The sequence below is a fragment of the Myotis daubentonii genome, chromosome 14 (genome assembly GCF_963259705.1).
Source record: "Myotis daubentonii chromosome 14, mMyoDau2.1, whole genome shotgun sequence".
NCBI lineage: Eukaryota > Metazoa > Chordata > Mammalia > Chiroptera > Vespertilionidae > Myotis > Myotis daubentonii.
In genome coordinates this window covers 51,635,242-51,658,130 of record NC_081853.1, presented here as the reverse complement: position 1 = coordinate 51,658,130, position 22,889 = coordinate 51,635,242, and the positions used below count along the sequence as shown (strand labels likewise).

General features: G+C 48.2%; 1 protein-coding gene across 2 annotated transcripts in view; it reads right to left on the bottom strand.

The window, feature by feature from the left end:
- CTDSPL (CTD small phosphatase like) overlaps positions 1-17,847 on the bottom strand; it is a 103,528-nt gene extending 85,681 nt beyond the window's left edge. Inside the window, exon 1 of one of the 2 annotated variants that reach the window (XM_059664397.1) lies at positions 17,424-17,847. In XM_059664397.1, the coding sequence (XP_059520380.1) occupies positions 17,424-17,502 (79 nt within the window). In that variant the 5' untranslated portion in view covers positions 17,503-17,847. The remainder of the gene's footprint in view (positions 1-17,423) is intronic. The other variant, XM_059664395.1, reaches the window with a different exon arrangement.
- Between the last annotated feature and the right edge of the window lie 5,042 nt (positions 17,848-22,889).

Sequence of the window (22,889 nt, the reverse complement as noted above, 5' to 3'; positions counted from 1 at the left end):
GAATTCAAACCCAAGCCTGTGCCCTTGAACATTATACTCTATTGACGGCCTCCTGCCCAGGCAGCGCAGGAAGCTGCGGAGAGAAGGTGGCCTTTGAGCTGGATCTTAGAGGATGACACGGAACCCATCAGGCACATAAAGGAAAAGTCATCCTGGTCAGAAGAACCAGGACATGACCAGTGGAGAGAAAAAGCATAGCCTCTTTGGGCTCAGCAAGCAGTCCATTACCGCATGAAAGGAGATGCCCGGAGGAGACGCTGTAAAGGTAAGTCCAGGGTCAGTCCGTGAAGGGCCGCAGCTGCGAAATGTCATGTTTTTATCTTGGGGCCGACGGGCAACCATTGAAAAACAGCTGGATCAGGCAGCAACACGATCAGAGCCGTGCTTTAGAAATGGACACCCAGCAGCCTCACCCAGCAAGAGCTGGAGCGAGAGCCCCGACAGGAGGTAGGAAGAGAGAAAAGAATGTTAGCTATTTGCCCGCTCTTTCCTTCCCATCTCTGGGACTCTGGCCATCTCTGCAGTATCTTCTAAGGGACGTCTTCATAGGAGCGGCAAACAGAACTGTGTTCTCGATACCAACCGGGTGACATTCCCTGGGTGAGGATCTCCTTCTCAGAAAAGTTACACCCCGTTTGTTTAACTGGTGGCAAAAGAACTCGGGCTACCCAGGGGACGAGCCCCCCATTCCCTACCATTTCAGGTCGTAGAGCAGTGATGGCGAACCTATGACACGCGTGTCAGAGGTGACACGCGAACTCATTTTTTTTGGTTGATTTTTCTTTGTTAAATGGCATTTAAATATATAAAATAAATATCAAACATATAAGTCTTTGTTTTACTATGGTTGCAAATATAAAAAAATTTCCATATGTGACACGGCACCAGAGTTAAGTTAGGGTTTTTCAAAATGCTGACACGCCGAGCTCAAAAGGTTCGCTATCACTGTCATAGACTCACCTCCTTTTTTTCGGCAGACATCTGGGAACGGCCTGAAAGGTGCCCCCACACCCTCCCGAGCCCAGGCCCTCTCTGCAGGGCTGGGACTTCAGCACATTTATTTCTGTTCTGGTGATATTTGATTCTTTTGTTCTCTTAGCCTCCATGAAGATAGTCACTATTTTTATACTATCGTATAACTACGGGAGCCTATATTTTACATTCAAATGCTTATTTATCTTATCGTGTACTTCTGTGTTACTTTCTGCAGAAGGGCATGCAAGATTAGAAGAAATTCTCAGCCCCAATTTTAAACCTGAAAAGGATATACTATACAAAATCTGTTTGGGTACGTTCCTAAAAAAAAAAAAAAAAAAAAAAAAAGAGTGGAGAAAGTCATAGGTTTTATCTTTCGGAGCCCCCACCCCCACTCCTACAAAATGCAGAGTAAGTCTGCCCTGCCAGATTGCAAAATGTCTTGATCTTCTCTTCTGCTTAAATCATGACCCAAAAGTTACTTCTGAGGGAGGACTGGTACTATATTAAGCTTAGCACTGCTTCACATTAAGGAGGCTGATCAAAATTTAAGGAGAGAATATGTCCAGAATAGAACCACACGTATGTAGTCAATTGATTTTTAATAAGGTTCAAAGGCAATACAATAGAGAAAAATGGTCTTTTCAATAACTGATGTGGACACAACTGGACATCCATATGCAAACAAATAAACCTCAATTTCTGCTCTTCAAAACACATTTTTAACATCTCACCACCCATCAGGATAGTTACTATCAAAAAGACAGAAAATTTCAAGCATTGGTGAGGATGTGGAGACACTAGCACCCTTGTGGACCTGGTGGGAATAGAAAATGAGGCAACTGCTGTGGAACACAGTATGGCTGCTCCTCAAAAAATTAAACCCAGAGTTACTATATGATGCAGCAATTCCGCTCCTGGCTATCCACCCAACAGAACTGAAAGTAGGGACTCAAACACTATCTGTACATCCATGTTCATGGCATTACTCACTATGGCTAAACATGCAAGCAATCCAAGTGTCCACTGCGGGATGAACAAATATGCAAACAGTGGTATATTTTATAAACCACACATATAAAAATATGCAATATGTAAAATATGTATGTATTATAATGGATATATACACACACAAAATGTAATATTACTCAGCCTTAAAAAAGAGAGAAATTCGGACATCGATTAACCTTGAGGATATTACATGAAATGAAATAAGCCAATCATAAATACAAATACTGTATGATTCTGCTGATATGACCATATCAGGGTGTCCAAAATCAGAGACAGAAAGCATAGCAGTTGCCAGGGGCTGGGGGTACAGAGTTTCAGTTTCACAAGATGAAAAATGTACTGGAGATGGATGGTGGTGATAGTTGCACAATCTAAATGTACTTAAAACCACTGAATTGTACCCTTGAAAATGGTTTAAAAGTGGGGGAAAAAAACATTGCTAAAAGAATGAAAAGACAAACCACAGACTGTGAGAAAATACTTGCAAAAATCCAACAAAGTACTGTGGTATCTAGAATATATAAACAACCTTCAAACTAAATAATAAGAAATGAAACAACCCAACTTTTAAACAAATAGGCAACAATCTGAACAGACATTTCACCGAAGAATTTAAATAGCAGACAAGCCAAAACCGGTTTGGCTCAGTGGATAGAGCGTCGGCCTGCGGACTGAAGGGTCCCAGGTTCGATTCCGGTCAAGGGCATGTACCTGGGTTGCGGGCACATCCCCAGTGGGGGATGTGCAGGAGGCAGCTGATCGATGTTCCTCTCTCATTGATGTTTCTAACTCTCTATCTCTCTCCCTTCCTCTCTGTAAAAAATCAATAAAATATATTTAAAAAAAAAAAATAGCAGACAACATAAAAAAGAATCTCAGTGCTATCAGTAGTCAGGGAAATACAAATTAAAACCATAACAAGATAACCACTAGATACCCATTAGAATGGCTAAAATAAAAACCTGACAAGGCCAAGAACTGACAAGGATACAGAGCAACCAGAACTGTCATATACTGCTGGTGGAAATGCAAAATGGTACCACCACGTTGGAAAACAATTTGCAGGGTTTTTTGTTTTTTTTATAAAGTTAAAGCATTCACTTGCAAACTGTAGTCCAACCCTACAGTTGACTAGGACTCAGCAACAGCAGCAAACAGCAGCTGACGCGTACAACCCCTGGATGAATTTCAAAAGTATTACACTACGTGGAAGAACCCAAACTCAAAAGCTACATCCTGCATGATAATGATGCCGTTGTAACAACCTGGCTATTATTTAACAGAAAAGTGGGAGAGGGAAGACTAAATATAGGCGTGCCATTTCTATAGCTTTGCCAAAAAGCTGCATTTAACATTTTCCAAGTCTGTTCCGCACCGATCAATGGGGAAAGAGGCTGGACAAAGGCAGTTTAGACGCATGCCCGGTAAGGTCTGAGTGACGTGGAAAGGTGTCTACCTGTCTGCCAGTCGTAACTGGGAACAAATCAGTGGCCAGGATGAGTGTACAAAATCTAAATACGTGCACTTCTAGACAAAGGAGCCGCTCCCTCTCCTGGGTCCAGGGCTCCTGTGATCCCGTGGCAGGGGCACGCTCCCCTGTGCCCACATGGTGCACGGCCACGGTGGACCCCACACATGGACGAATGAACTTCAGTCGCTTAGATGCTGAACGACGCCCGGCGGCAACATGGAACGGAAGCGCTGGCCCCTGGCCTTGCTTCTGGCTCTGCTGGGACCCCAGCTGCACCTTGTCCAGGACTGGCTTAAGGGGCAGGGGACTTGGAAAACCCGAAAAATGTAACTCCACGCCAGTAAAATCTCTATCCACACCCCATCCTCCCGTGCAAATCTTAGGAAACCCATTTTCTGAAGATATCGCCAGAACCTCACTCCCACAAGCGACAGGGGAGTTTGATTCTCCGGTAACAAGCCATTCCTATGACATCCTGTAAAAGGCACAAAGTGATAGAGAAAAGAACAGATCAGTCATTGTTGGGGGCTGAGTGTGGAGGGCCGGGAACAGCAAAGGGGCACAGGTCCTCTTCTCTATTTTGATTGTGCGGAGTGGGTTTGTCACACAGAACTTTGCAACCGCAGGTAACACCAAAAATAATAATTTTTATTGCATTTAACTTTACCAGAATAATAAAAATACTTAAAGTTCAAGGAGAGAAGTCAGGCCTCTGGTGGTGAATCAGGGTACACTGTAGGGCGGAAAACTTAATGCTCCCCAGTAAGAGCTTATATAATCGACAGAGTGAATAGCTACCCACATTATACACTTGTTTGATGACTGCTATGAAATGGATCTGTTCTAACCAACACAAAAATGAACACCTCGAGCCATTTCCTCCAAATGGGGGAAGAAAATAGGCTCTGGCTGAAGTCTATGGAACTAAAGTCACCGGTGTCTGACTTGCACAGAAGTGAGTCAAGTCCTTATGTAGAACAAATTTATGAGATGCTAAGCACGAAAGCTAAATCTTGATCAGAATGCAGAGGGAGACGTCACATACAATTTAAAGTACCGCATGAATTATGACTGGAATTCTGACTTCTCTCTGGTACTGAAAGGCTACACTTATTTAAGCCATGTTGACAAGGTGGGGCAGTCTGTTCTTCAAGATACCCCGAGACATTGGAAGCTGAGGTTAAATACAGATTTTGAAAGGTAAGAATAGTATTAGTCATCAAATGTTGAGCCAGCTCTCTTCAATTTTGAAAGTGCTTCAAGTACCAGGATTTAAAAACATTTTGGCAAATAGCCTTAACACAAATTATAATTACAAAGAGACCTTTCAGTTTTTATCTCGAAGCAGCTACTCAGAATCAAAATGAGCTATTACTTAGGTGATTACATAACCCTCAGCATCCATACAGACCGCTGTTTATTAGCTTCTGGTTTCCCAGAACTATGCCACCAGTGTTTCCAGCCTCGATCCCAAATATTAAACTGTCCGCATCCCAACCCAGGGCTACAAGCAGTTCCTAAGTCTTTGCTCCATTATGTGATGTTATTTCAAGGCCATCAAGGCAAATGTCTGCTTAATTTTATTTTAAATAAAGCACTGAATATGCATTTCTCATTTAAACAAAATCCGAAAATGAATGTTAAAAGATTAAAGGAAAGAAAACCACTTAAAGAAAGTAGATTTTAAAAAAAATTTAGAATATGTTTTTATTGGTTTGAGAGAGACAGAGAGAGAGAGAGAAACATCAATCAGCTGCCTTCTGCATGCCCCCTACCCGCATGTGCCCTGAAGAGGAACCAAACAAGTGACCTCTCAGTACATGGGACAATGCTCAACCAACTGAGCCACACCAGCCAGGGCAAAGAAAGTACATTTAAAAAAGAAAGGTCATTAAAAACACTGAACTTTAAATGTCTGATGAACCAAGATTTAAGATCTGGAAAGTAAGTTCCAGGGTATATAGCATACCTTCAACATTACCCAAGAGAATCCTTACATTCCTTTTTTTTTTGTAGCTATATGCTGCCGATCTTGGCACCATACATTACTGCCAAAGGGAGTGAGAAACAAATTTAAATCTAGAATCATCTGTGGCCAGAATGTTTCTTGACCTCGGCCAGTTCCGGGCTGAAAGGACCCAGTGCACCCACTGGCACTGCCATGTATCCCCGCTCCCAGCCCCCAACATCATTAAAAGAGAAAAAAGCCATCTACCTCACTTCTGGGTATACATTCCAAAGGAAATGAAATAATTATCATGAAGAGACATCTGCACCCCCAGGTTCATTACAATATTATTTACAACTAGAGGCCCGGTGCACAAAATCCATGCACTTAGGGGAGGTGGGGGTCCCCTCTGTGCCCTCTCACAGTCTGGGACCCCTTGGGGGATGTCCGACTGCCAGCTTAGGCCCGTTCCCCTCCTTGATGGGGAGCGGGCCTAAGCCATCAGCCGGACATCCTTAGCACTGCCACGGAGGCAGGAGAGGCTCCTGCCACCACCGCTGCGCTAGCCAACCATGAGACCGGCTTCTGGCTGAGCAACACTGCCCCTGTGGGAGCACACTGACCATCAGGGGCAGCTCCTGCTTTGAGCATTTGTGCCCTGGTAGTGCCCATCATAGCAACTGGTCGTTCTGCTGTTCAATTTGCATATTAGCCTTTTATTATATAGGATAGCCAAGACATGAAAACAACCCAACTGTCCATCGATGGTTGAATGAATAAAGAAGATGTGAGATACATATATATATATATATATATATATATATATATATATATATATATAATGGAATATTATTCAGCCATAAAAAGAAGGAAAGCCAGCCATTTGTGACAACATGAATGGCTCTTGAGGGCATTATGCTAAATACAATAAGTCAGACAGAGAAAGACAAATTCTGTACTATCTCACTTATATGGGAAATCTAAAAAACCACAAATTCATAGAAAAAGAGATCAGATTTGTGGTTGCCAGAGGCAGGAGGTGGGAGGGGGGAATTGAGTGGAGGTGTTCAGAAGGCACAAACTTCCAGTTATAAAGATAAATAAGTATTGAGGATGTGACGTACAGCATGATGACTATAGTTAACAATACTGGATAGTATACTGAAAAGTTGCTAAGAGAGTAAATCCTGGAAGTTCTTAGGAAAACATACTTTTTGTAACTCTCTGAAGTGATGGGTGTTCACCAAACTTCCTGTGGTTATCATTTCACAATAGAGACACATTTCAAGGCATTTTGCTGTAATTTTTAAACAGTGCAGGACCGTGGTCGGCAAACTGCGGCTCGCGAGCCACATGCGGCTCTTTGGCCCCTTGAGTGTGGCTCTTCACAAAATACCACGTGCGGGCGTGCACATACAGTGCGATTGAAACTTCGTGGCCCATGCGCAGAAGTCAGTATTTTGTGGAAGAGCCACACTCAAGGGGCCAAAGAGCCGCAGTTTGTCGACCACTGGTGTAGGATATAAATTATATCTCCATAAAACTAGGAGAAAGATAAACAAACAAATACCTGAGAATTAAACTGGAAGCGGTGTGGTCCCTCTTGAAAACCCCAGTCCTGCCATTTCAGATGGGGTTTCTCTACAACCAGGGACACTCCAGTCAAGTACAGCGACGGTAAATTTCTGAGGCCCTCGGCCTGCTCCCAGGGCAGCGTAGCCTGGGACCAGTCTTTTCCAGTCACTGGCCAGGGAACCCTGTCTGGTGGTCAGGAGTGCTGAATCCAAAGATAAGCTCCTTTGTGTCTGCTCCATGAGGACGTCTCTACTTAAGTGAATTCTTTCTTTATGAGTAATAAAATGAAAGCTAAGATACGGGTTTGAACACGCTTGCCAACCAAACAGAATGAGATAAAAAAAATGCATTTATACCCGGATACTCATGAACCCTGATCCAAAATTTTGGTGTTAAGAGCAAAACTCATGAATGTATCTTTTAAGATTGGTTCAACAACTGATGCCACTGAAGCCGTACGGCGCTACATGATTTCACATCGAATGCATCACCATTTTTCTCTTTTTAGGGGACCATCAGGATTCTCAAAGCACTAACTCAATTTGACTTTCACATAGATCATTAGCACAATGTTGAAATAAACCTTTAAAATGATAACTTTCCAACTCCAGGCTTCCTTAAAATACCCACTTTGGATAGGTCTAAAAGTTAACCAGGGGCCTTCTGCTTCTAGGAAGATGGGGTAGACATACATCTTCCTATTCTCCCCACTGAGTACAACTGAAACCTTGTTTATCCAGCACATACACGGAGGAGATTCTGGAAGCTGGAGAGAAGGCAGGCAGCTGGGGACTTTGAGATCTGAAACAACACGGCGGTTGGTAATCCTGGGTTTTCGTTCTGCCTCGTGTAGCCCACGTTTAGAGCTGAAGAGGCTGGGTATAGAGAAAAACCAATAGTTGCAGACAAAGAGCCCCCTCAAAAGACTATTCTTTGTAACCAAAAAACTAGCAGAAAGACAAGACAGACAACTTTCGGATAGTAACTGCCCTACTGTAGCCTAACACCACACACACACACACACACACACACACACACACACACACACACACACACTATGGCCCCACCCCCACCCATGTGAGCAAAACCCAATGGCTACCTAGAATTCCACCCTTATCAGGGCACAAGGAGGCACCCACCATCCCTGCTGGGGCAGTGTCAGAGAAGACATAGGAAGAGTCAGAGCTTTTACCACTGCCTAGTAGTAATGATACCACTACCACTGCAATTTACTTTATTTTTAAATATATTTTTATTGATTTCAGAGAGGAAGGGAGAGGGAGAGAGATAGAAACATCAATGATGAGAGAGAATCATTGATCGGCTGCCTCTGCATGCCCCACACTGGGAATCGAGCCTGCAACCCAGGCATGTGCCCCAACTGGGAATCAAATCATGACCTCCTGGTCGACGCTCAACCACAGAGCCATGCCGGCCGCGCCCCAGTTTAGAAGAGACCATGTGGGAGCTGCACTCGCTCCCTTGCCCTGCAGTGTCTCTAAAGAGTCCAAGTGGAATCCTAGACGTCTACCTCTATCTGGCAGTAACAAGGCAGTGCTACCCCTTCTCTACTGGATCAGTGTCAGAGAAAACCAACGAAAACAGTAGGTTTAAATAAGATGCAGAGTTTCCGTTGTTCAGGTTTCAACTGTAATCCAATTGCTATTCCAAGAATCTGAAAATCTCAAACGAAATAAAAGACAACGGATAGATGCCAACGCCAAGAGGATGGAGCTGTTGCACTCATCTGACAAAGATTTTAAAGCAGCTACGATAAAAGCAATTAGAAACACGATGAAAACAAATGAAGAAAACAGAAGGCGCCAGCAAAGAAATGCAAAGTATAAAGAAAAACTAAATATAACACTTAGAACTAAAAAATACAAAAACTGAAATTAAAAGCTATGTGGATGAGCTGAATAGCAGAATGGATGGGGATGAGGAACAAATGAATGAACCTGAAGACAGAATAATAGAAATTACCTAATCTGAATCAACAGAGGGAAAAGAGATTTTTAAAAAAATTAGTACTGATAAACTTGTGGGCCTATAACACAGGACCTAAGAATTGTGTCCTCATCGTCCCAGCAGAAGAAGAGAGAGGGCGGCACTTGAAAAGTACTTCGGGAAATAATGGCTGAAAACTTCCCAAATCTGGCAGGAGACATAGCCCTGCAAATTCAAGAAGCTGCGGGAGCCACAAACAGGATAAACACAACGGAATCCATGCCAAAATAGATCATAACTAAACTTCAGAAAACTAAAGATAGCCATGTCACTTTGGAAGACAATTTGGTGGTTTCGTACAAAACTAAAAATATTCTTACCATACAGTACGGCAACGGCGCTCCTTGGTTTTTACCCACATGAGTTAAAAATTTACATTCACAGAAAAACCTGCATACAACTATTTATGGCAGCTTTATTCATAATTGCTAAAACTTGGAAGCCACCAGGATGTCCTTCACAAAGTGACTGGTGCCTCCCAACCAGAGAACAGTATTCAACACTAAAAGGCAATGAGCTATTAAGCCATGAAAAGAGAGAGGAAAAGTCAATGCATATTAGGAAGTAAAACAAAGCCAATCTGAAAAGGCTACATACTTTATCATTCCAACCATGTGACATTCTGGAAAAGGCAAAACTGTGGAGACAGTGAAAAAGATCAGGGTTGCCAGGGGTTGGGGGAGGGAGGGAGGAACGAATGAGCAGAACGCAGGATTTTTAGGCAGTGAAACTATGCTGTATGATACTATAAGAATGGATACATGTCCTTACACATTTGTCAAAACCCACAGAATGCACAACACCAAGAGTGAACCCTTATGTAAAATGTGGATTTGGGGCGATAATGGTGTGCCCATGTAGGTTCACTGACTACAATAAATGTACACTCTGGTGCAGGATACGAATGGTATTACTAGGGGGGTAGTCAACATTGTATGGGAACTCTACTTTCTGCTCAATTTTGCTGTGACCCTAAAACTGCTCTGAAAAATAAAGTCTATTTAAAAATACAGCGATCTGAATAAAAATGAAAATCCAACACACCTAAATGTCTAGGACATTGCAAAAGTAGTGCTAAGAGAAAAATTTGTAGCACTAAATGCACACATTGGGGAAGAGGAAAAGTCTCAAATCAATAATCTAAGGTCTCTCCAAGAACCTAGAAGAAGAGCTAAATAAACCCAAATCAAGCAGGAGGAAGGAACTAATAAAAGAACACAGATAAATGAAGTTGAAAACATAAAAGCAACAGACAGAAATCAATGAAACATAGAGCTGGTTCTTTGTAAAGAATAAGAAAATTGAGAAACCTCTAACAAGACTGACAAAAAAAATAAGATGAAAGACACAAACTAACAATATCAGGAATAAAAGAGGGGATTATCACTTCAGACCTTGTAGGCACCAAACAGGTAACAAGGGAATAGTACTATGAACAATTACTAGTATACACACATCTTTGACAACTTAGATGAAATTGATAAAATCTCAAAAAACAAAAACTGTAACAACTTACCCAGTATGAAAGAGATATTTTGAATAGCTCTCTATTAAGAAAATTGAGTTTGTAGTTAAAAACTCCCCCAAAGAGGTATTTCCAGGCCCAGATGATTTCACTAAAGAATTAACACCAATCCTATCCTATATAATAAAAGGTTAATATGCAAATTGTCCCCCTCCGGCAGGAGTTCGACTGACCAAGGGGGAGTTTGACTGACCGGGAGTTTGACCGCTTGTTATGATGTGTGCTGACCACCAGGGGGCAGCACAAAACATGGCGGGTGTCGGCGACATGGCACTGGCACTGGGCAGCAGTGGAGGTGCTGCCGGCCCCAATGGACCCAATGAGAGTGGGACCGCAGAGGGATGGTGGAGCAGGTGAGCGGGTGGCACCAGGCCAAGGTGGGGTGCCAGGCGGGGCTGCAGGGTTGTGAGGCTGGGGGTGCAAGCTGGGGCTGCGAGACTGGGCGTGTGAGCTAGGGCCCAATCTCTGCAGGCCACTCCGAGGGACCTCCCCCCACCCCATGCATGAATTTCATGCACTGGGCTTCTAGTTCTACATAATCTCATCCAGAAAAGAGAAGAGAGAACACTTCCCAATTTATTTTATGAAGCTGATATTAAACCAAATAAAGACAAAACAAAACAACAAAAAACCTATAGAATAATATCACTCATGAATACAGGTATAAAAATACTTAACAAAATATTAACAAATAGTATTCATCAATATATAAAGAGATTTATATACCATACCATGAAGTTTACTTTAGGGATGCAAGTCTGGTTCAATATTAAAAAATTCATCAATGTAATCTACCATATTAACAGACTAAAAATAAAAACTCATATGATCATATCAACGGATGCAGGGAAAGCATATGATGAAATTCAACATCCATTCTTGATAATAACTCTCAGAATTTAGAAGAACTTCTTCAACCTGATAAAGACATCTACAAAAAACCCCACACCTGACATTATATTTAATGGTAAAAGACTGATCGGGAACAAGACAAACACGTCCATTCTCACCATTCCTACTTAAAATACTTCTAGAAGTTTTAGTCAATGCAACAAAGCAAGAAAAAGAAATAAAAGGCATACAAATCAGAAATGAAGAAATAGAAGTGTTGTGTTCTTATTTGGTGAAATGTTTTGCTCAGTGGATAGAGCATCAGCCTGTGGACTGAAGGGTCCTGGGTTCGATTCTGCTCATGGGCATGTAGCTCAGTTGCAGGCTCAATCCCCAGCCCTGGTCAGTGCACATGTGGGAGGCAACCAATAGATGTGTCTCTCTCACATTGATGTTTCTCTCTCTGTCTCTCCCTCTCCCTTCCACTCTCTCTAAAAAAATTAATGGAAAAATATCCATATCCTCTGGCGAGGATTAACAACAACAATAAAAGGAAAAACTGATCTAAGACAAGGAGAAAATAGTTGCAAACCATTTACCTGACAGAGGACTAACATCTAGAATATGTAAAGAATTCTCAAAAACTTAACAGAAAAAAAAAAAAATATCCGAACCACAAGCTAAAGATACAAAGAACTATCTCACCAAAAAATATATAGCACATAAAAAGATGCTTAATATCGTTAGCCTTCAGGGAAATGCAAATTAAAACCATAATGAGACACCACTACGCACTTGGCAGAATGGCTAACATAAAAAAACAGTGACAACATTGAATGCTAGTGAGGATGCAGAGAAGCCGGACTCGCATGTTGCTGGTGAGAATGAAAGATGGTACGTGTACTCTGGAAAACAGTTTGGCAATGTCTTAAAAAAGTAAATATACAACTTCCATGAGACCCAGCTATTGCATGTCTGGGTATTTATCCCAGAGAAATGAAGGCTTGTGTTTACACAAAACCTGTACACTAATGTTGATAGGAGCTTTATTCCTAGTAGCCAAAACCCAGAAACAGCCCAGGTGTCCTCCAGAGGGTGAATGCTTGAACCAGCGGTGGTATATCCACATCATGGAATACGACTCAGCAACAAAAAGTCAATTACGAAAGATCGCATAGAAATGGCCAAATTTTAGAAATGAAGAACGAACACACTAGCGGGCTAAGGGGGTGGTAGGGGTGGGGGAGAAGTAGGGGTGGCTATACAAAGGCATCTTGGGGGGCCTTCCTGGTGATGGAATTGTTCTGCATCGACTATACCAATGTCAACATCCGGATTTTGTGCTATAGTTCCGCAAGATGTTAACATTGGAGAGATGCGGGTAGAGGGGATAAGGGCTCTCTGTGTGATTTCTTAAACGGCATGCCAATCTACACTTATCCTATATAATAAAGAGCCAATATGCTAATTAGACCAAACAGCAGCATGACCGTCCGGACATCCTTCCGGCCAACTGTCTGGACGACCTTCCAGATGCAGCCAGGGCTGCGAGGGCCAAGCCCCTTGCATGAATTTCATGCACTGGGCCTCTAGTCTCTAAATAAAAGGTTTAAGTTTAAAAAGTTAATCAAACTGAATCGACTTCAAATGTCTTCTGGCATCTGAAGGAACTATTGCTTCCAAGAGTTTCCCGCTTGCTGTAATTTTGTTAGCTGCCCAAAGGTTAAGCTTAAGTGCTGCAAACATTTGGGAGAAATCTACCTAGCACCTTGGGCCAAAGTCTCTGCCAAAACCAACTTGCCTAGAGAAATCTCATCGAGGGACACGTATTAGCTTACAAAATAACCGTTTAGCTGGAGTGGATATGTTCTTGCTAACATTGCATATTGATTGAGGGTTCTTTGTTTCATTATTATTAAATTCCCACCATTATTTATTTCCCTCCAAACAGCGATGAGGAATTTCTTTTCCATTTTAGTTTAAAAAATGCATCTGAAAAACACGAGTACACTGTCATTAATATTTAAACAAAAAGGCAAAGTTCCTTCACTTGCCATCTCAGCCCTCTCCCCAGAGAAAATCATTGTTGTCAGTTTCAAGTATTTCTTTCTAGATTCTTTGTATTTCTATGTACAGTTTTGCAGGTGTGTGTTTTTACAGCTAGCATCATACTATTTAAACTGTCTTTCAAATTCCTTCCCTCCCCATAAAATGTCTTGGAAATTTAGTTGTCAGTATATTTGATCCGATTTAACTCATTCTTTTCAGTTGCCTTGCAGTAGTCTGTGGTATTGAGGTTCCAGAGTCGAAACATTTGTCTGCTGACACTTCAGAAGGCTCCAACTTTTGCTCTTGCAAGCAATGCAGCCACTAGCGACAATCCTTGTCCGTGTTTCTTTGAGCGCATATGAGGCTATTTCAATGGCAGAAAAACCCAGAAGTAGAAGTGGGCTTTGAAGGGATTGCCAGCATTGCTGATTGGCTCAACCACTACCTGCTCCCACTCATGTTCAATCCTCTCCTCTCCTCCTCCCACAGCAAAGGCTTAGAAATGCTGGAAGCTCACTTTGCTTACAGCTAGGGGTGGCCACCTGACCCAGCTGCAGCCAATTAAACATCAGCAAAAGAATGCGAAGTGCTCCCCAGGAATGTTTTTGCTTTCCAGGTAAAAGGGATATAGACGCGGTTGGCACTGTCCCATTTCCCTGCCCCGAAGGTGGCTGAGGTATTCGGAGGGGTGGCAGCCCTGTGACAGCACAAAGGAACGCCAGGAGAATCAGGATGATGTCAGCCTTGACCGATGAGCTGCTGAAACAAAGCCAGCAGTAGCCTACCTCCAGACTGCCTGTTATGTGAGAAAAATGAGCTCTTCTATTGGTATATGCTGCAGTGTCAGTCTGGTTTTCAGTTACTTGTAGCCACACGATTCAGCACTAAATTACTCTCTAAAAAGTCTGTACTCACTTTATTTATTCTCTCACAAAAAAATCTTGACGAGCATCCATTCCCCAAACTTTTATTTACTTTGGATGTTGGCAACCATTTAAGTGTTTAACCAAGCTGACGCATGAAAATGTTTCATGTGAAGCGGAGCGTCCCTTCATGCGTGTCCTGGACATTTGGATCTCCTCTCCTATGACTTTCTTGTGTCTAGCCCTCCGCCACGTTTTTACTGAACTGTCTGACTTTTTCTTATTGATTGGTAAGAGTCAATTTCCAGAGAGCAAAGCAGACGGAATTAAACTCCTGGGGAAATCTGTCTCTGCATCTTAACACTATCAATCATATCAAACACAACTAGGAAATCAATCTCCCACGACAGGCCAGGCTGACAGGGACAGTCCTGAGAGTCTTCCCGGAGTGCTGCCCCCCCCACATAGCAAAGTGTCAAGAAGTAACTCAATTCATGCAAAACACTACAGCCCGCCTTGGCACTGCCTTTGCAAATCTACACCTAAAGCCAGGCTTATGAAACAGTGACACACGGTGAAGCAGGCAGAGTCCTGAACTCATTTAACCTTCCTATCAATCAACCCTGAGGCAGGCATTATTATTCCTATTTCACAGAATAAATGATGAAAGCAAACGTTTAAAACCAAACGTTTCTTTCCTGCCACAAAAACTCACAGCATTCCAGGCCGCATATTTAAAAACAAAAATGATTAAGTGTTTACCTGGAATTAAAATGATGCAAAACGTCCCGTGCCTATCTAAATACATCAACATGCTTACGTTAGAAGCATTGCTAAACCTGTTCAGTGGTTTAGGAATCTGAAGAAGCTGTTCCAAAGTCAGGCTCCAAAGTTTATTGCCACACTGTAACTAACCAAAATTATTTCCTTTTTTAAAAAAAGCAAAAAACGAAATCGAGCAGGATTTTAATGCTTCAGCAAAAAGAAGCCACTAGCTAGCTACCCCACCCCCAGAGCAAAGGGGTAAGGAATTCCTCTAATCAGTTAACAATCAACCAGTCTGACACTGAAAAACAAACAAAATGAGCTGTTAAAGATGATAAAAGGCCGTGGTGAAAAGCAATGTAAACAAGTAGAATTGAACATGCACCATCCTGAGTATTTGGACACGGTTTGGATTTTGGATGGACTGACTCTACTTTAACAAGCCCAGCAGCTAGAGGAAACGAGAAAATTGAGGAGGTCCGGATCCCAGAGTCAGGTGCGGGGCAGCAGGAGGGCTGAGGCCCTGACAAATACTTCCCTGCTTTATGCCCCACCTCGCCTCACAGAGCTGTGGGTTCTCTCTCTGGCAGGGCATCACACAAAACACTCAATCCACAGCGGGCTCGGAGCACAGGCATCACACCTCCTGGATGCATTCTACTAAACCCTCCCAGGGGACACACCCAGCCCAGAGCCTGCAGGCCTGGCCCCCAAGAACTGACAATCCTTAGGGCAGGAAGACCAGGCCACCCGGGTGGAACATGGAGGCTCACCTGGTAGAAGTTTTTAGCCAGTTGGTAAGGCACAGAAAAATGCCTGGGGGAGTTTGAATTCTCATTTGACATAAAAGAAAACCAGTCTGCAGACAGAATGTTTACAGTCTACAAAAGTGCACATGGGTTGAAAATTCCCAGTCTGAGGGTACCTCTGGTTGTTTCTTGCATTTTCCTGGTGGGCTTGCCCAGGGGTCCCCCCTCGGGGAGGGGCAGTGGAGTGCTCCCCCACCCCACCCAGCTCCCGCAGAAGGGTTGCCCACCTCACCCCACTGGCACAGCAAGGGTGCTAACACTTGGGAGAGAAAGGTGACTCTTTCCCAAAGACAGTGTGGCCAGGCCAGGCTTACAGGAGGGGTCCTCCCTGGTGAGCCACTCCAGACCTCCACCCAGGTGTTTGCTGGGGCACAGCAATAAGAAAGTGAGGCAAGCTTTCACCATCAGCACACAACTAGCTAAATCCCTTGGCCCTTCAGAAAATTCTGTCCAAGCCTCAGGGCTGCTCATGAGAGGAACAGTAAGCAGGACATGTGAGAGAGGGGGACACCCAGTCTCCGAGAGGGGCCAAGGCAAAAAGAAGAAAAGGAAGGAGGAAACGGAAGAGGGTGATGGGACCAAAATGTGGCAAAATCCAACCAGGTGCTGAGCACAGCGCTGGCCCTGGGAAAGGACACACCTGGCAACCCCAGGGCTGCCTGAGTGCCTGCTGGAGCCCGGCCCTAAATGAGCCCAGGGAGGACCAGGCCTTGCAGGTGCTCCCCCAGGCTGGGGTCGCTGAGACTGCACAGAGCAGAGAGGGAGGATGGCTTAGCACTGCCCGGCACCCACCCCCGGCTAGCATCGCACAACCAACGATACACACACAGGCACACAGCCTCGCTGTCTGGCGGACACAAACGGTACAGGCAGGCGCACAAATCTGCAAACACAGCTTTCAAGTGTGAGAGTGCACACACCCCTCCACCCTCCCTGTGCATGGACACAACATATTCAACCTGCCAGTTGAATGGTGCAGGAACACAATCACACAAACTCCATCAGGAGCGAACACACATACAACATCTTTGCAGGCTCCTGCTCATGCAGGCAAAGGTGTTTCTCTGTCTCTCTCACACACCACACGCCACACACACCACCACCTCCTAGATACACACACACCTCTACATAAGATACATACACAAACTCACAGCGCATTAGGAAAACAGGCACTCACACCTATCCTTATCCTTACCATCTCCCAGCTGGAGCGTGCACACACAAGTTAGTGCACACACACTCATAACCCATCAGGCACACCCGCACACTCACAACCTGCCAGGAGCACACACCCGCTCACAACTTCTCTGTCGGCTGGAGCACAAACACAAACTCACAGCCAGCCAGGGTCACCCCGCGCACCCACCAGCTCCCGCTGGGATGCACACGCCACCGCACACGCTCTCCGCCCGCGCAGGCACGCTCGGCCTATCTCCGCCGGCACACGTACGCCCCAAGCCTCCCCTGCGGGCGCACCCCGCACCCCGCACCCTCCCCAGGCCGTGCCAGCGCCGGACCGCCAGCGCCCGACGGCAAACTCCGGCGGTGCGGGCTGTGCACGGCCCTGGTCCGCAGCGCCCGCGCCCCTCCTCACCTTTCTCGCTGGCGCCCCGCGCCCGGCCCTCGTCCTCCTTGGGGTTGGTCACCTGGGTGATGATGGCCGGGCCGTCCATGGGTGCGCGGCGTGGCGGCCGCCCACCGGCCCGGCCCCCCGCCTGCCGGGCGCGCGGGGGTGCGGCGCGGTGGGCGCGCGGGGCCGCGGGCCGGGGGGGCGCTCGCCGCCGCCGCCGCCTGGGCGCGCCCGCCGCCCGGCCCCGCGCTTGGGGAGAGGCGGTCCGCGCCCGCGCCCCAGTTCCCGCTGCCGCCGCTGGGCTCGAGCGGCCGCCGCCTCGTCACCATGAACCGCGGAGCCGCGCCCGGGAGAGCCGCGCACCGGGCGGCGGAGGGGAGGCCGGGCGCCGCGGGAAGCCGGAGCGGGCGAGGGGGAAGGAGCGAGCGCGGAGCGAGGGCGGGAGGGCGGGAGGAGGGAGGGACGGAGGAAGGGAACGAGGGAAAGCAGGGGGGCGGGCGGGTGGGTGTGTCCCGGCCCAGGGACCGGCCTCCGCGGCCGCCGCCGGCTCTGCCCGCCAGCCCCGGGGGGAGAGGGGTGCGGGGTGAGATGGAGGCGGTGAGTTGGGGCGGGCGGGCAGCGCGCGCGCGTAGGGGTCCTGGGCAGAGGAGTGAGGTGAAGGGTTGGGGTGCAGGCGATCCCAGAGAGGTTCTGGAGGTAGATGTGAGGGGCCTGGGCGTCAGGGGGCTGCAAAAATGAGTGGGGTGAGGGGTCTGGGGGTGAGGGCTGTGGGGAGGGTCTGGCAGACGAGTGGGGTAAGAGACGTGGGGGTGGGGGGTAAGAGGGCCCGTGCGTGTGTGGTGGGGTGGAGGGGTGCGCGGTGCGGGGACTCGGGGACCAGGAGGGATCGCTTGGCTGCGGGAGTGAGGATGGGCCCCGGGGAGGGGTATGGGGTAGAGTGTGGGCTGGGGCTGGGGCTGGGGGTCCCGTGAGGGTGTTTGGGGGGAGATGCTGGGCGAGGGGCGTCCCAGGGAGGGAACCGAAGAGCAGGGACGTGGGCGGGAGCGCCCGGGTGTGCGGTGCAGAGGCTGCTAAGGAGTGGTGCCTACCCCGCGGCGGCTGTGCCGGGGTCCCGGGCGCTGGTGTGAGGAGGAGCCCGGGAGTGAGCGGGGGTCAGGATAAGGGCGTCTGAGGACGGGCTGGGGGCTCCAGGCGTGCGGTGCTGGCGGAATCCGCATCATTTTTGTGCCCCAGAGTCCGCGTGCGGGGCCCTCGAGGATCAACCTCCTGGCACGGGGTGGTGTGCCTTCGAGGGGGGCCTGGGCAATGGGTATTTCCGGGTGCTCTACTGAAAAGGCCCCCCCCGCCCCCCGATCGAGGGCTGGGGAGAGGAAGGGGCCCGTGGCGGGCCGAGCGGGGCAGGGACTGTGCTTCGGAAGCGCCGCCGGCCACTGTCAAGCCTGGGGCGACGGCTGGAGCGCGAGCTCGACGGCAAAGCGCCCCTTCGGCCCGGAGAGCGAGCCCTGGGTGCCCGCGCCTCCACGTTCCAACTTGGAAGCCTCCCAGGCAGCTTTGTAAGCCAGGGGGCGGGGCAGTGCCGCAGGGGCGGGGCTGGGGGCGGGGCGGGCGCACTCGCGCGCGCGCTCCGCCAATCAGGAGGACTGGGGAGGGCCTGCGGGGCGTGACGTAGAGGCCCGGCTGAGTGGGCTGGCTGCCGCTCAGGCGCCCAAAAGCGGGGCGCTGCGTTGCGCGCGCACTCCAGGCCTTGTGGGCGCGCCCGGGCTTGTTGCGCCCTAAAGGAAGCGAGGCCATGGGACCTTTCTCCTGCACATACACGGGAGCTTGGATTTGGTTGCAACCAGGCCGAGTGCTCACGGGGGAACCAGCGAGCCTCTCCAAAAATGTATTGTACATTTAAGGAAGCGCGCTTCTGCGGAGGTGGTGGTGGGGAGGGGGAGGGGGGTCAGCCAGCAGGCCTGTCTGGTCTCTGCACCAGGGGTAGCCCAGTGCGGGGTAGCTCGCGCGGGAGTCAGCCCTGGGACAGGGAAACAGCCCTGGGACAGGGCCTGTGGCTGAAGCAGGGGGCAGCACTTAGGGGAGCTGCTCTAAGAGATAGCCAGGCGAACAGGGGGTGTTTTGCCCCCAAAGCCAGACCTCAAGTGACATCCTGGTTGGGTGCGAGGGGGGAGGAAGGGTCTGGGTGTCAGTTGCCTTGGCATGAGCGCTTCTAACTGCACCTTTGGGACCCCAGTGGAGAGCCCGGGGCAGCTGAGCCATGAAGGTTGAGGAGAAGTGCCCTCTGGTTAGGAAGGCAAGACCTAGTTAAGTAGCCCAGGCCCCAGGACATGCCCTGCCGAACCCCCCCAAGTACAGACCAGATGAGGGCCCGATGGCACCCCGGCTGTCCTTTGTCCCTATTTCGGATGCTCTTCACATCTGTTACAAGGGTGGGTATGGCTGGGCCAGAGGCTGATGAATTAAAATGTTCTCTGAATTCTATTTTAGAAAACTACTGAATTCTAAGGGGTCTGAGAGGGCTTTTCCAGAGATAGCTGTGTGGGGAGATATGGTTCCTCAGATAATGCTTAGTGTATAACCACAAAGATCAGCATCCCTGCTGCCTGGCTGACACAGCACCCCATTAGCCAGGGCAAGGTGATGGGAGCATTTGGACTCACTGATCCACAGCCCGAGGCCTGATTTATTTCAGGTAGGGGACTCTCAGCGGTTTTGTTCACTTAGCTGAGGCTGGGGAGGAGCTCAGAGCTCAGGGTACAGGGCCAAAGGAAGTGGTTTTCATCACAGATTCTCTACTGGCCTTTCCTCTAATCATGACTCCCGGGGCTCTCCAGTAACAATGTTCCCTTACCTGCATCCTCTCTCATCCTCAGCTTCCTGAGATCACCTCAAAATAAACAAACACAAAACAAATCACACACACAAACACCCAGGTGTTTGTCTCAGGCTCAAGCAACCAAACAGCTTGCTTCTTTTAAGTCCTTCTTCCCCTTCTCCTCCATATTCTGTTCATTTAAAGTTTCAATTTATTCCATAAATAGTAATAGACATAAAAAACACAGTTCTATCCTCCAGTCAATTTCCCTCTGTTTCTCCCTACCCTTGCTTAGATGATGACATAGTTTCTATGTAGCTATTAAAAAATAGCTAAAATTACAAGGTGAGCGTTTTCCATGTGGTGACATAATCATTATAACTACCGTTAAAATGATTGCTTAATACCTAGATAATATAGTATTTTGGTTTTATAGATAAAGGAGAGATTCAGGAATTGCTATTGGGACAACTGACTGGCCATGAGTGAGGAGAAAATCCATATTTACCTCGAATAGATCAAATTGTTAAATATACAAAATTCTTACGTAAGGAAGTAAACACACCAGAACAAATATGAGTAAATGCCTCTTTGATCTTGGATGGGAAAGGCCTAAGAGTGACAAAAACTCCAGAAATGACAAATGTAAATTTGGCTGCATTTGTTCATTAAACAAACACTTAACTGAGCTCTCATTATGTGCTGGGTTCCGGTCTAGACCCAGAATCTCAGAGGAGTTTTGGGAGCTGGGCCGTCACACTCTCACCTGTCAGATCTAGCCTGGGCTGCCCTGAGGGCCTTAAGCCCCAGGCATTTTGGGTTCCCTGGGAAAGAAAGCAGAGCAGCCCAGTGACCTGGGACAGGTGCCAACCACTGAAGGCCAAAGCACATCAAACCTCAGAGAGGGAGCCCCAGAAACAGTACAGGGCAGCTCGGGGGTCTGTCTCTGGGTTTGCACTTCTCAGCCTGCCCCTGCTCTGCTCTCCACCTCTGACTCCTCCCCTCCAGGCTCCCTTCTTGGTCTGCCTTTTCTCCGTAGGTAGAAGTGAAAAACAACTCACACCAGCTTGAGCAACATTGGGGACCATCTTGACACCAGTAAGCAAACTGGGTTGCCCGCCTGGGCTGGAGTGGGCTGGGAGCGGTGCCCCCAAGCGAGGAGCCGGAGGGCCCTAGAGGGAGGCTGCGGACTCCGGCTGCCCCTCCCGTGACCCGGAAGGCCAAGGTGTTGTTGGGGAAGCCAGGGGGCTTCCTTACGTCCCCAGACGCCCTGTCTGGTCTTCCCCACGCAGATGCCCACGACGCCATTCTTAAGGGCTTCCTGACAGCTATTCCTTTTGCTCTCAACACTCATGCTCCCATGACCTCCTGATTCCTCCTTTCCAAGACTCCCTCTCCCCGTCACACCTGGGTCCCTCCAACCAAATGCCCAAGTCCACTGACACCTGGGGCTTCCTAGGCACCGTTTCCCTCTGCCCTTATCCCCGGGGATGCTTTCTAAGGGGCCCCACGTGGGACATGTGTAAGGCATCCTTCCCACCCACCTACAGACACTTCACTCCCAAGAAAATAGGTCCCTTCGTGGACCAGTGGTCCAGCAGGTGTAGCCTGCCCCCTGGTGGCCCCCGTGTTGTGAGGTCCTAATCATGTGCCCAATTGGATAGGAGGCTGGCTCCTGTCCCTGCCAGCTCCCTGGGGTATACCATAGCCAGACTGGGCTCACTCATGTCCTTCACTTCACCTAGCGGTTTTGATTTGCACTCCTGTTCAGCTTTCCCCAGGATAGTAACAGAAATCCCTCAGGAATATGAGAGTCTGTGTGCTTGTGGAGGGGTAGAGAGCAGGGGAATTGATATGCCCCACTTGGCAGCCAGTCTTGGGGTAGGGATGGAGTGGCAGAGTTGATGCTGGCTGCTGGGGAGGAGAGACGAGAGGTCAGCCGGGGACCCCAGCACAGAGGAAAGGCATAAAGTTGTTGAGGAAGTACTGGGGGAGTCTGAGAGCAAGGCACAGCCTGGTCTGGGACGACTCTGGGGCCTTGGGCTGAGATGTTACATCCTCAGGGTACCCAGAATCCAAGAAGCCTTCCTGGAGGAGGACACCCCCGTCACTTCCCCCTAACTCCAACATCCAAGGCCTGCCCTGCCCAGAGAACTTGGGTAGAAGTAGGGGACACCGTCTCAGGTCCTCCCTCGGAGTCCTGGGTAGGGACAGGACATGGCCCCACCCTGCAACCCTGTTACCAAGGAAGAGCCACTGGAGCAGAGCGGGGAGGGCGCTGTGTGTCCTCAGCCCATTGGCAGGAGTGGCTTTGGCTCCTGAATGGAGCAGAGAGTCAGAGAGTCCCAAATTGATTTGGTGACTCTAGAGCCAGCGAGCCCCTCGAGGTGCGACCCCACACTCTGACGGATTGCCCCGTGGATACCTCTCCTATGGCCCAGGGCGCAGGGTGTCACCTGGCCGGGCTGGTGGAACTGCTCTCGCCCAGCCGCTGGCGTCTGGCCTCTCACCCAGGTTCCCCAGGCCCTGGGCTCTGGCCCAGCCACGGGTACTCCCTTCATTCCCTGACCTGTGCTTGCAGAGCTGATGCGGACGGACCCAGACATGCCCGCAGTCTGTGACGTGAGCTCTCACAGGCAGGTCTGGTCGCAGACGCGCATCTTGGCACACGCAGGTAC